This window comes from Halichoeres trimaculatus, unplaced genomic scaffold (assembly GCF_033239565.1).
Source record: "Halichoeres trimaculatus isolate MK-OKI-2021-1 unplaced genomic scaffold, fHalTri1.1 fHalTri1_scaffold_5, whole genome shotgun sequence".
NCBI lineage: Eukaryota > Metazoa > Chordata > Actinopteri > Labriformes > Labridae > Halichoeres > Halichoeres trimaculatus.
In genome coordinates, this window is record NW_027437183.1 from 9,711,290 (window position 1) to 9,725,019 (window position 13,730).

At 40.4% G+C, this 13,730-nt stretch overlaps 1 protein-coding gene across 1 annotated transcript in view; it reads left to right on the forward strand.

Moving 5' to 3' along the window:
- Positions 1–13,730, forward strand: part of LOC141790241 (transmembrane protein 132C) — a 343,929-nt gene that overhangs the window by 117,770 nt on the left and 212,429 nt on the right. The window contains exons 2-3 of the mRNA XM_074669971.1: positions 7,785–8,185; positions 8,555–9,132. Of these exons, the coding sequence (XP_074526072.1) occupies positions 7,785–8,185; positions 8,555–9,132 (979 nt within the window). The remainder of the gene's footprint in view (positions 1–7,784; positions 8,186–8,554; positions 9,133–13,730) is intronic.

The window sequence follows — 13,730 nt, forward strand, 5'->3', positions numbered from 1 at the left end:
GACTATAGCAACTAAAGTCTTGGTGCAGCTGTTAGCATGTCTTTTTGCCCTGTGTTCCCAGAAACAGCACCTTTAGATGACATCACTTTGACATCATAAAATGGATTGTGCAAAGTTTGCAGAAGCACCCAAATGCCTTCACATAATTCTTTGTAATGGCCTCTTAAAAGTCAGTGATCTTCTCATGCCATGGTCACTTGCCAAAGAACAAAAGATGCATTTTGTAGTTTAGTTTTGTGACGTACACTCACTGGCCACTTTATTAGATACACCTGTTCAACAGCTCGTTAATGCAATCATCTGATTAGCCAATCACATGGCAGCGGCTTAATGAATTTCAGATATGGTGAAGATGACTTGCTAAATTGCAAATGAAACTTCAGAATGGGTAAGATTTGAGTGACTCTGGATGGGGGCACAGTTGTTGGTGGAAGATGGGCTGGTCTGAGTATTTCCTAATCTACTGACCTACAGTAACTAGTGTAGGTCACTAAAGTGGCAGTTTTCTGGTAAAAATGCCTTGGTGTTGCCAAAAGTCAGAGGACAAGGTTGGTAGAAAGGTATCAGTGATACAAATAACCACACATTACCAGGGATGTCCCAATCCGACGCACTGATTGGTATTGGCACCAGATATTGCTAATTTTGGAGGTCTTGATAGCATCAGCATCAAACCATGTTGCAAACATGTCTGCTGTGTGGGACTACTTCTCTTTGGAAAGCAATCATTGTAAAACAGCGTCTTTCAACATTTGTAAAGTAGGTGTTCCTCGAGGAAGTACCAACAGGGCTCACTACAATACAACAAACATGATTCGTCATTTACAAAAGAATCACCCAACAGAGTACAAGGTTTATTAGTGAAAGGTCTTGGTATCAGATAGATACCGGTAAAACATATGAAAATTTGTATCAGGACAATCCCTACTTATTACCACCAAGGTAGATGGGATACAGCAGCAGTAGACCGCACTGAGTGAAATTCCTGCCAGCCAAGGCTATAATTCACCATGGCTCACCAACACTGGACAGAAGATTGGTGGAAAAACGTTGTCTGGTGTGATGAGACCCCTTTCTGGTGCCACATTCAGATGGTAGGGTCAAATTTTGGCTGACCACCAACATCCCTCTCCTCCTCAATGGATCTTGCCAGCAGCTATGTTTAGCTTGCAGATGCTTCTTCATATTTGAACTGTAGTACTTAACAGCTGACAGGCTCTTGTCCCGCTGGCAAAGCTTATACTTCTCTGTGATGGTCCTGCCCCTTTCTTGCCCCTAAAAGACCTAACACTGGAATTAGGCTGTAGATATACAAAAACAGTAAGATTTGATGACTAGTTTATAGAAATGGTGATCCCTGCTTCGGGAAATAAAATCTGCTAATGGGGACATTTTTGGTCAACAGCACAGTTCATGAATCACTCTTGCATGGCTAATGATGCTAGATAGCATTGTCCCCACTAAGATTTTTTACAACTTGTTTCACAGACTCGGCCATTCTATTCCACATTTCTATGAGTGAAATTATAAGAATTGCCCTTAACTGTGAGGAAAATGTGAACATTACCACCAGTACAGAGAGACAGTTCAGGGTGGAAGACAGAGAGACAGACCGATAGAATGAGAGACAGTGAGACCACCAAAATAAACTCCATGCTTGTGATGAATGCTCCGCTCAGAAATAGAAATCTCATCCCTCTCACATCCTCCTCATCCTCTTTCACCCTATTATCTCTCCTCCTCACCACTCCGTCCTTTCTTTTCTTCCACATCTCACACATCTCTGTCCATATATCTCCCTGTATCCATCTGTATCTCTCCCTTTCTCCCCCTGACTCCCCTTGCCGCTCTTAGATAGCGTGCCATCTGTGTGATCAATGGAGTTCATTCTTTTCAGGAAATTCTCCTGTGATGGATTTTTTTTCTCTGCTGTGCTGTGCCTGCACTGTGTTTTTATATATTTTGTTTCTAGGGATGTAATTTGCTTCTGTGGATGAAAGCGTTGGATGAAGCAGAAGCAAACTGATGTTTTGATGCGTTTCATCAAACACTTGACGTTTTTTTTTGACATGTTGTTGAACTTTTAGCTGCTCACAGCTGTGTGGAAGCAGTTGCAGATATGTTTCACCTGTTACCGTGCACTTCAAATAGCTTCACTTTAAACCCCGCCTGAGGAGTTTACAATGAGTTGTTTAAGTGAAGAAAGGAAGAAAAATCTATGTGGGAGAAAAATTGGGGGACTGGCATGGACAGCCTAACAGATGGAGGGGAGAGGAGAGTAGGAGGGGGGTAACGTAGTTTGTTGCAGTTTTCATACATTAAGGAAAATTGTGAGTAACAGCATCTAGAATAACATTCTGTAGCTTTTTGGCACCTTCTGTTTTGGCATAGCCACCCTGGACCATGCCAAGGCAGCACCCACTCACAATGAAAGCACGCACATGAAAGTGAAACAGAGCTATAGATGATGTGTGTGAGCATCTTTGTCTTCACATTCAACTTTCTGCACAACAGTTTCCCTCTGATGAGAGTCTTTTATTGTGTTTGAACCAAATACACAGAAACACCTGCAGACTGATACCCAGACCAGCCTGATATGAAAGATATGCTACACGAGTCCATTTGTCTGCACGCCTGTCTTTAATTAGAGATAAAACATATTTGATCAACACAATATCAGATCTTCTGACTCAATACCCATCATTCTTTGCCCCTTTCTTTCTCTTTTTCCTGTCCTACACGCTCCACTGTGTTTTGATTAGTGTCTGTGTATGTGTGTGTGTGTGTGTGTGTGTGTGTGTGTGTGTGTACTTTGAAATAGAGCAGAATGGGCATTTTTGGGGGGAAGAGAGATCACAGATGGGCCTTGTCAAATCTCTGTACATCTGGCTGTGTTCCTGTCCAATTTTCCACACACACACAATCACACACACATGCACACATTTGTGTAGGTTCAGTATTCTTTGTTCCAGCCATCATGACCACACATACACACAAAAGCAAGCACACACATTTTACACATTGCTCACAAACACATAAACTTACCTCACCATGTGAACATAAACAGGGAACCACTCGTCTACCTGCGCACACTCACACACATGCACACAGACACACTGTGCAGCAGGGCACAGCAGGTATGGACTCCTGTTGTGGCTGTGGTTGCCAAAGTGATGATGCCAGAGTATCCAGACCATGCCAGGTTCAATGGTAGCCAATGGCATATCAGCGTTTGCGTGCCAGATTCCAAAGGCTAAAGCTGTGTTGTGGAAGAGCGCCGCCTATTGAGCTGAGATTAGCCTGACTCTCTTGTGTGAAAATGTTATTCACAGGAGATTAAGACCTCTGAGAGTGTGTTTGCATGCTCATTGTATAAATTGATGCTTTCCTGACAAAAACACCAGAGTGACAAAAGTGGAGGCTTACATTTACAGACTGCTAACTGGAAAAAAGACCAAGGGTCAACAGCAATTTCACAAAACAAAATAGTCGACTGATCTATTCAAAAGCCACATTTATGCACAGAAGGAGAAGAGAATCATTACTTTGAGGAAAGAGAAAACATTTCAAACAGTGCTAATGATCTCATCCAAGGGTCAACCTCCGCCTGCATGAGAGAGCTCTGCATGAGTGTGTGTTTTCTGTATATATGTGTATGTGTGCGTCAGCTGTTCGAGGTCCCTGTACAGGATGAGGACATATGCTTCATAAGACTCCTGTGGACTCACCACACACAGACACACATGTAAGCCATGACACATCGAGGACTCCCATTGAAGGGAAACAGAATTTACTTTTTAAAAAACAGCTTCCTGATGTTCAGGTGATCTCCTGTTTGGATCACATGACTTCTGACATCTGTAAGTCAAGAGGTGATGATATAAGGCTACATTACTAAATCAACTCTGGCTGCATCTGAACCAATCTGTCTCTCAGTGCCTCAGTGTGGTGGCTCACATAGCATGCTAGCTCTCTGTGACCTTCATACTGCAAGCCTAAAGGTCCATAATATGAACCTCTGAACCGCACAAAGTCAGGCACATGTTAATCATTTCTGTAACCATTACTAGATCTTTTATTATTGATTCTGGATGAAGTAAAGAAGCAAAACTTTCATGCCATGTTTGATTAAAAAAAAAAAATAAATAAATAAATAAAGTAAAAGATAATACTAAAATAGCATAACTATTTTTCCAGCGTTTGATGCCAAAAATTTGCCTCTTGCATGAAAATATCCTGTTCTAAAGGAAGGGTTATCATGCTCATACTCAGCCATCATCCTTTTTTTGATAGCTTTGTAGTAGCTTTACAGATTTCAGTTCTCCAAGATTTAAGACTCTCTAGAACCCTCCTCTACTGTTGCCATGCTACAAAGCCATTGTCATTAAGTTGACCAGTGTTTCTCTGTTTCAAATTTAAACTTGTAAAACATGGCAATAGAAAAAAAAATCCCCTGCAACGAAGAGCATGTTAGCGTTACACAATGACACTTTGTAAAATTGTCCTTTTTGAACATCCACCAATTAGTGATGTCACAAGTTGAGCAAAGCTTGTGTGGGTCTTGTTAAGTCCCTGTGTGACTTTTTTAACAAGCTGTTGGGAACAGCCTGAAGTCTCCACACACACTTTAATCTCACAATTTGAACCTTTGCCCATGTTAAACCATATGAAGAAGCAATAAAGAAGCATATATAGGCCAAAAAGAATAGCTTTATTTTTACATATAAAGCTAAAAACAAATCTAAACACTTTTGTATCTTGATTTAAAAAAAAGTCACTCCCTAAAAAAAACAAACAATACAAAACAAAACAAAACAAAACAAAACAAAACAAAACAGAACCATATAATCCTTGTACCTATGTTTTGCACAGCTTTACTATTACTGGACTGTACTGTGGAGGAAACAATGGTGGTACAAGAAAATGCATAATTTTGTGACTTGTATCGAGACAACAAGAGACAAATAAAGTGGTACCAAAAAGTGTGGTTTCTTTATAATCTGAACAATATGTACACTATTTTAAATTTTCTTTTTATTTTTGAAATTACTTATCTTTTTTCCTCTTTTAGTCTACCCTTTGGATATTCCCCCTTTCCCCTGTCTCATTCTCCTCTTTTTTATCCCACAGCCTCTGTTCCTCCACATCCACAGCAGCCCCTCCTTTATTTCCCTGAGCTTGTCTCTCTCCCTCTAAACGTCTCCTAACGTGCCCACGCACCATAACCAAACCAGCCTGCTTATTCATGTAGCACCGAGGTATCACTTTATTTCTCTGCTATTATTTTTTTGTGGAGTTGCCTCCATATGACTTGCCCCAGACAGCGCTACGCTGTCCCACCCTCATTATATTTTCACACTCTGCTACCCTAGGACACATGAATACACACGCACACACAGACACGCATTTACACACTCGCATTTATGCACAACCGACTTCAGTATGTGCGTTGTGTTTGTGCTGGAACTGGTTCCTTGGTGTGTTGAGATGGAAATTTAGTTTTGTATATAAAAATGCAGTTTTATGCTCTTCTTTCACAAATTTTGCGGCCAAAGTTTACAATGTATTCCTTTCCTGTTCTCTTTCACAGCACATTCATGTGTTTTTCTGGTTAAAAAAAAGTGACCAGACTGCAGTGCAAATTGTCGAATAGCTTACCCATAAATGTATGGTTTCAAAATGCTAGCTTGTAAACTGAGGAAGAGTCTTCATTAGCTGTTACTAGCAATTACTCTGGGATCCTAAGACTGAATTTCTATAACAAGAATACATACCACTGACTTTTAGATATGGGTTAGTATTGGCAAGAACCTCAGTATACTTGGGTTACAATATGATAGTATCACAGTATCACAATATTGTGATATGTTACAATATTCTACTCAGTAAACTATTTGATTGAAAACAACTTTTCTATTTTACTCTGTTTGAAATAATGAAAGTCAGATGCAGTGTTTCATACAAACACTTAACTTGAAAACATAAAGTGCATCAAGTTTGTCACTTAAACTACTTTGACATTAAACTAAAATCTAATATTACGGAAATAGTTACTATGATTATTAGTTTAACAGTATACTGCACTGTAAAATTAAACCTTAAATTATTTTAAACTAACTGAACCAAGAATAGAGAGAAAACATTGATGATTACTGCATCAAAACACACATCATCATGTTTAGTAGTAAAAATATTTTAATACACTTTGAAATTATGTTTATTATACAGCTTGTGGGCAACAAACAGCAGAGTAGCCCTATCTACCGCAGTGGAGGTGCGGAAGAAGTGTTGTACTTCCAATTCACCTAAAATATTGATTTTTTTATTCTAACCAAAATATCAATATTAACAGTTGAAATATCAATATTTTATCACAGGTCAAAGTATTGTGATATATTGCTGCATCAATATATTTTCACACTTCTAATTTTAGAGATTTTGTAAGATAGCTAATTTATGGTCGTGGAGAATAAAACTATGGGCAATGATAGAAACTCAGTTACATTTTGTCCCTAAATAAGAATGATACAATTGCATTTTGAGACAAAATTCATTATGAAAACAAACAAAAAAAGTAATAACTTTCTCAACTAGCCCACTTCAAAATAGTCAGAAATGCACTCAGAGCTACTGAAATTTTAAATGTGAAACAGCTAAAATGGTATTAACAGACATCTAGAGCATTTTTTTTAAATTTATAACTGGAAATAATGTAAAGAGCCATCAAGTAGATCTGTTTGAACTATTTGGAGCTTATGCATGCTAACTGAACCCCTAAAGACTCCCTTGGCTTGAGCATAGACTGTGAAATGTGAACATAGTCCATGGGATGTCAAGCGTTGGTGTCCCAAGAGAGGTCTAACAATGACGATCACCATATTGAAAATGCTGAGGCAGGCTATGCTGCAGTTTATCTTGGCAATACATGGTAACAGCAGAAATACATTACCCATGGTGCAATATGTCTTATCTGGTCCTTTTGCAGGCTGAATTTAACAAATTATATCTACAACTTTCTGTGGCCAAGCATGTTTAGCTTACACCTGAACTTAAAGAGTTATCAAGAATTGATCCATTTGATATTTCCGTACCTCGTGGCACATAAAGCTGAGCAAGCTGAACGTAGGATGAAAAATAATGAGTGATAAAGGATAAGAGAGGTTAGGGATCAAATCTCCATCCCATCAGAGCGCAGCCATTGCAACTCCTCATCTCCTTTGGATATGAAACACCGCACAGATATCCCGGTAATCCTGGACTCTAAAGTCCCCGTATATATGCAGTGTGTGATAAATACAGCCGGAAAGGGATGAAAAGTGAATGTAAATATATGGAAATAAACTGCCAAGGAGCAATATATCATTTTTGATATATGCTGGTGTAACACTTTTGGAATGGGGGATAAAAAGTGATGCATTAACGGAGAATCCTGTGAGATGCTGAGTCGATCAGTCTTGTACACACAGCTTAGAGCTAATGTGTGAAGAAACACCATGTATACTGTGGTGTATGTTGTTCCAGCAGTCTGTAATGTGTCTGTGAATTTATGAGTAAAAGCTGATGATGTGTGCTTGTGTTTACATCAGTGTGTTTACAATAGAAATGCATTTCACAGGTCAGCGGCCGTGAGATTTACATTCTGTTTGTTGACTTGTCTTTAATGGATGATGAGCTGTTTGGATTTTAAATAACACTGTGGGAATTCCTGTGATGAGTTATTTTTAAGAAAGGAGATCCTAATGTAATTCAAACCTTTTTCTTCTCCTTTTTTTTCCATCAATCAGGCGCAGCAGGATTCGGACCAGGTGGCAGCGCAGACACCCCCCAGCCTCGTTTCTCCTCCGCCCTTCCCACCTACCTCCCTGTCCAATGCCAGCTAAGCGGGGCCGACTCCGCCTTCTTCTTGCGAGAAGCCAATCAGGAGGTTATGAGGAATGGAAGTCTATCGCAGCGGACGGAGCCCTTTTTCCTCCACCAGCTGGAACCGGGAGTCGCCGCCCCTCAAACCCTGCCCAGTGTCAACTGCAGCTACGGGAACATGAGCATCGAACAGCCAATCCCGGTGGAGCTGCTTCAGGGGCCGCCACCTCATCTGCTGGCCACGGCCAACCATGTGACTCTGAACTGGAAGGTTAAAGGTCAAGTGGTGGTGCCCAAAGTGGGGTCCACGAGGCCCTGGATACAGGTAATGGTTTTTCTTTCTTTTCAGAAAACCAATTTACACTTGTTTTTTTTGACTGTTAAAAGACTTTCATCATTCTAAATTAAAGTCTTCATTTCTTTGTGTATAAAAAGAGGAGAGACAATGCTTTGGTCACTGTCATCTGTTTTAAGCTAAATTTGCCAGATGTTTGATCCTAACTGCTGACTTTTACAGAGTGAGAAAGAAAAATGTAATCTGATTTTTATTTTTTCTTAAGAGGGACATATTGTTGGCTAGGAATCATGCACCAATCCCCACCTTGATAACGATTACAGTCTAACTAAAAACAGATAGCTCTTCCTGTCCCTGATTTTTCCCATCATAACATCATACATTGATTTTTGTCTTCAGGTTCTCTTTTACCTGGTAGGGAGGCGTTGGGATGAGCCTGACCCGCCTCCCCCAGCTCTCCTCCCATGTGTCAGAGCCATAGCCATCCGGGACACCAGCGAGTCGGCACCCTCGGCGGGCTGCCGGCTCATGGGACCATCTGGCATGTGTGTGGTCCGTCTGGAGATTCCCCCAGCTTGGTTTACACCACCGCAAGTGCGAAAAAGACCTCCTGAAGTGACTCTGCCGTCAGTGGATGTATATTACTCCATCATACCAGTGGAAGGAGGCGGTCAGGAGTGTCCCCCTGTCGTTAACGAGCCGTGGAAAGGTCAGAGCGCCAACATCGGGCCTCTTGGAGCACTGGGATTGGGCCTTGGGGGACAATGGAGCCCCCTGGTGGATGGGGGTCTTCAGGACATGCAGAAAGCTGGTTCTGTGGTCATGACGGTTGGTCCGGTTTCGGCAAAAGGAGAAAAACTGAAACTGGATGAAAACGTGGAGGTTTTGGTGCCACCCAGCCCGGTCCGACTCGGCAAGACGGTGGCGTTTGGCGTCTACATGAAGACAGATTCAAACACGGAGCAGTTTACGTTAAAGTAAGGACACAGATTCTCTCAGAGGCTTTGTTTGGCTTTGTGGTATTCTCCTCTCCTCTTTTGTTACCTCCCTTTTGCCTCAATTTCTCCTCAACCCTTCTCGCTATCATTTCCATTTATATTTTCCCTCCTCATTCGCTCTCTCATCTCTCCACACCGCCGCCTCCTGAGGTTGATGGCTGTCACCTTTGTGTACTCAGACGCTTTCAGGAGTCAGCGATGCAAATAACAACCTCATGCATATTCATGACTGAGCCAAGGAGAGGAGAAAACACAGAAAATGAGAGGAGGGAGAGGAGGGAGGATGACAGAGCGGGACTGCAGGTTGAGGAAGTATAAAATCTGGGCAGATACTGAAGTCCAGAAACTGAAGGATGGTACCTTAAATGGCTCTCAGGTGTGCTTTAAGAGGTCACCTGTATGATTTCCCATATAAGTAGCAATATGTTTTCCTGCGCTTGTATCCCAGGAAACACATTTCTCCTCGGTTCACTGGCTGGAAATAAGTTTACAACCACTGATCTAGACTAAGCATCCATATCTGCTTCATCATTTCTCTGACTTTAGGGATCTCAGCTGACAAATGACAGATGTTCACTTTTATCATCCCATCCAAAGGAAATCCCAGCACATAACAAATCAAAAAGCTAGTTATCAAATGAACTCTTTTGAGGTTAGAAGTTCTTGAAACATTTCCGAGAGCAACTTTCGGCAACTCAGAAACTTATTTAATTATTTCAATCACTCATATTCATTCAAAGAAAACCTGCAAACCTCGAACACAGTAATTGCCACATGTCAGCTCACTCCCCTTTTCAAATGAAGCTTGAATACTTTCAAGTCATTAGCCCAGAATGTCAAAGAATTCTGTTTAACATCATGAAAGCTGCTTATTTGTGCAGCAATGATTGTTTGGAAGAGATGAAGTCGATGTGTGTTTCATGCATGACAATAATCCCAAAGGAGCAGACATAATTCTTCTTACAGTACATTTAAAGAAATAACAGGATGTCAGAAACACTGTGACACTTCAGAAAAAAATCAGTTAACACGGCGTCCGAGTTTCTGCTTGATTAAATAAATTCAATGTAGCTTTAATGAGAAACAAATGACATGTACACATCATCATGTGTAATTATATATCCATGTGCTCTCACTCCCCAGTATTTTATAAAAAGTCAGTTGTTTCACAGATATGATATCAGGCTGTGTCAGATACTTGATTCTGATTGGCTGAACCCTTACGACAATGGTGATTGATTCGCAACAGCAAAAGCTTGCCAGGGATAGCCTGACCTGAGTCTGATACGTTTCACTTCTGTCTGTTAACACTGTGGCAAAAACATTAGTTTTTATCTCAGGCCGGTTTTGACTGTTGGGGAATCATGACAGTTATGAGGCACAGATGTGAAGAAATTTGAGCAGCTATAAAGTATCAACCATTTCTGATAGGGAAAGCAAAATCCCCATCCTGTCCTGCCACCCAGGCCACGATGACAGATCTATTGAGTGCATCTTTAAGTTGCTGATTATTACAAAGTATCCTTAACAATGAACTTTATACAAGTGATAAAAGTAACACTGTTAGAAATTGTTACTCTTACCTTATAACTTTATCTCTTACCTTATCTCAACATAAATAAAGAACCTCCAATGAAAATTTTCTGTTCTGACCAATTTTCACAAGTATATAAAAAAGGAGGGTCACCTGACTGATAACACTGGGGAACAATTTAAAGTTTTTTTCCATTGAGTTAGATTTTTATGCTGTTTATAACTAGAATTAGCATGCTGATTCTAAAATTGCAGTCAGTTTTTTCAAGCATGTCATGTTTTTTCTCCACAGTTTACTCTCTAGATATGCCAAATTCCACTGATTAGCTACAGTAAAACTTACCTTCTGAAAACAATTGTCAATATTTGAAGATTTTTATTTAACAAGCACATATCTGTTAAGTATTTTTCATATTCTTAAGAAAACAGGGATCCTATAGTTCAAAAACTTGACTTGATACAGAAAAACTGAGATCAGTTTTGGATTCTGCACCCAAAAGAGTTATATACATATATGGTGAAAACGGCCCTATCTCACGATGATAAAGAATCCTTTAAAAGAATCCTGGGTACAGACAGTGATCTGGATCATCTCCAAAATTTAATCACTTCTTCCTTTTCCCATTTTGAACATTTCCCGAAAATTTCATGAAGATCCTTTTGTTACTATTTGAGTTATGTTGTTCACAGACAAACAAACAGACTCTCCCAAAAACACAACCTCCTTGGTGGAGGTATTTAGACAAGGCGAGCAGAGGTATAACCACCATCAGTGATATTCTAACTGTAACCCTGAAAAAGCGTAATGCTTTTATGTTGAACAGATGTTTCTGTAAGTCACGACAGTCCTTTTTTATTTGCGTAGTTGATGTAGTGGGCTGACGGCGGTTTGATTCTTTATGATAATCCAGATAGAATACTATTTATCGCTGTTGGACTAAAATGAAAAAGTAATTTACATAAAAAAATGTGATGTTAAAATCATCGCAGTAACAAAACACAATTTCTAAACTATTAACCGAATCTTTAAAAATAGAAGGCAGTATGCTCCTCTGAGTGTCCATTTGTTCCTGAGGTCTTCTAAGGACAGCAAAGACAAAGAAAAAGTGGCTGACTGAACTGCACCTTGACCCACAACTCATGGACCAAATACACACACAGAGAAAAAAAAATACCTCACCCACACCTTGTGCACATTTCTCTTCTGTTCCATACACTTTTGTGTGTATCTCAAGTGCACACAAATACACAAAAACACACACAAAGGAAGGATGAGCTGGCCTCTTTGGTTCCCCCTACAGACACTTTGTCTCTGTCTCTATTGCAAAACCCTCCTGCTGTGTTTGTGTGTGTGCACACAAGTGCGTGTTCGGTCCAAAGAAAGAAAGACACCGAAAGGGAAAAAATCTTGTTGTCCTTTTGTGTGACCTCATATCGTCTTGTCTTGGTTTTTCTTGAATCCTTTTTTTTCTGTTCCGGTCTTTTGTCGGGACATGCTGTGTCCATCTGAGTCACCATTTGAAAAGTGTCCAGTTTAGAAATGTTGTAGTGAGTGTTTTGCTTAGCTTTCTAGCATCTGAGCTTGTGTGTGTGTGTGTGTGTGTGTGTGTGTGTGTGTGTGTGTGTGTGTGTGTGTGTGTGTATGTGTGTGTGTTGCCCTCTGCCCCTGCATACAGTTCCATGGATAATCTCCCATGTTAGAAGCACAGTCAGACATGTAATCACACTTAAGTGGATCTCATTCCTTTGGTTGTGTGTGTTACACGTAATAAGTCTTAAGTGTGCTCCATCACATTGAGATGATGTGATTATGATAAACTGCTGAGCAGATGTAAGGACACGGAGAGTGACAGACAAAGACAGAGAGGCGAGGAAAGAGGGGATGACAGGAGAAACTACGGAGAACAGAAAAAAGAAGAAAAAGAAGGCGTAAGAGCAGAGACCTGAAAAGCAGATCTCATCTCCACTCTAGTGCTCTTCCAAAAAGTCGGGATGCAATGACGGAGGGCTCCAGGCAACACACATTTGCCAAATTGGATTGGGCATCCTCGCTGTATCACCTGTCACAGGGCACGTAGTCTCACATAACCATACACGCTTCTTTTGTCACTTGAAGATGAGAGTACCCGTCTGCAGACAGCTACTCAGCTGAAGCTGAAACCTGCGGATGTCTGAGAAATCTGGTTATAATTACACCGCCGAGTCTTCTACCTCCACTTCAGTGACATTTAAAGTTTTAGTAATGGCACCCACTCCAAGAAAACAGAAAAAAAACAGGTTCAGATTCTCAATTCTCATTTATTTTGTCTTCAATCACATTTAGTAGGGACGCACTTACAATGTTGAAAAGTGGGATTATAAAGGTATACTTAAGGCTGAAAAAGGAGGAAAAAAATGTGAATTTTCCAACCAAAATGTTTTCCTGACATCCTGCAGCACATTAATTGCAGTCTGCAGCTCCCAGACTTATTATAGATCTACTGCCAGTGTCCCAGACTGTGAGTGAAAATGATCCTGATAGACAATTAAACATGTTTATGGCTGAAAGAACACAACAGACATACGAGACATGAGCTAGATGAGTCTGTAATTGCTTTTTGACACTGCTGCTCAGGCTCAGATATTAATAAGAAGCCAAAGATAATGGGCCAAACTTAAATGGACTCCCTCGCTCTGTGTGGAAAAGCCAAGATTCACTTTGAAGGGGGAAGAGGAGGTTTTAAAGAGGAGGTTAACAAAGACACATGAAAGAGGGGAGTAAAGGTGTTGTACGCTTCTCATGTAATTCAAAGAGATTAAAACTGGATCCTTTCATTAAAAAAGAGCTTATTTGTCAAAAAAGGTCATTAACCCTGCTTTTACACCAATTTTTTGAGCCACTGTAAATTAGGAGCCGATTTCCTGTTACTTCACAGGTTTCCAAAGCAGGAGTTCCCGCCATTTCTCCAGTTTGCAAAAAGCAACAAAGCGGGGGGTGGTGGTGGTATTGTTTTCTCATTTAAATCGAAAGTAATGACTTCCCTTATAAGGATAAGGGAAGTCAT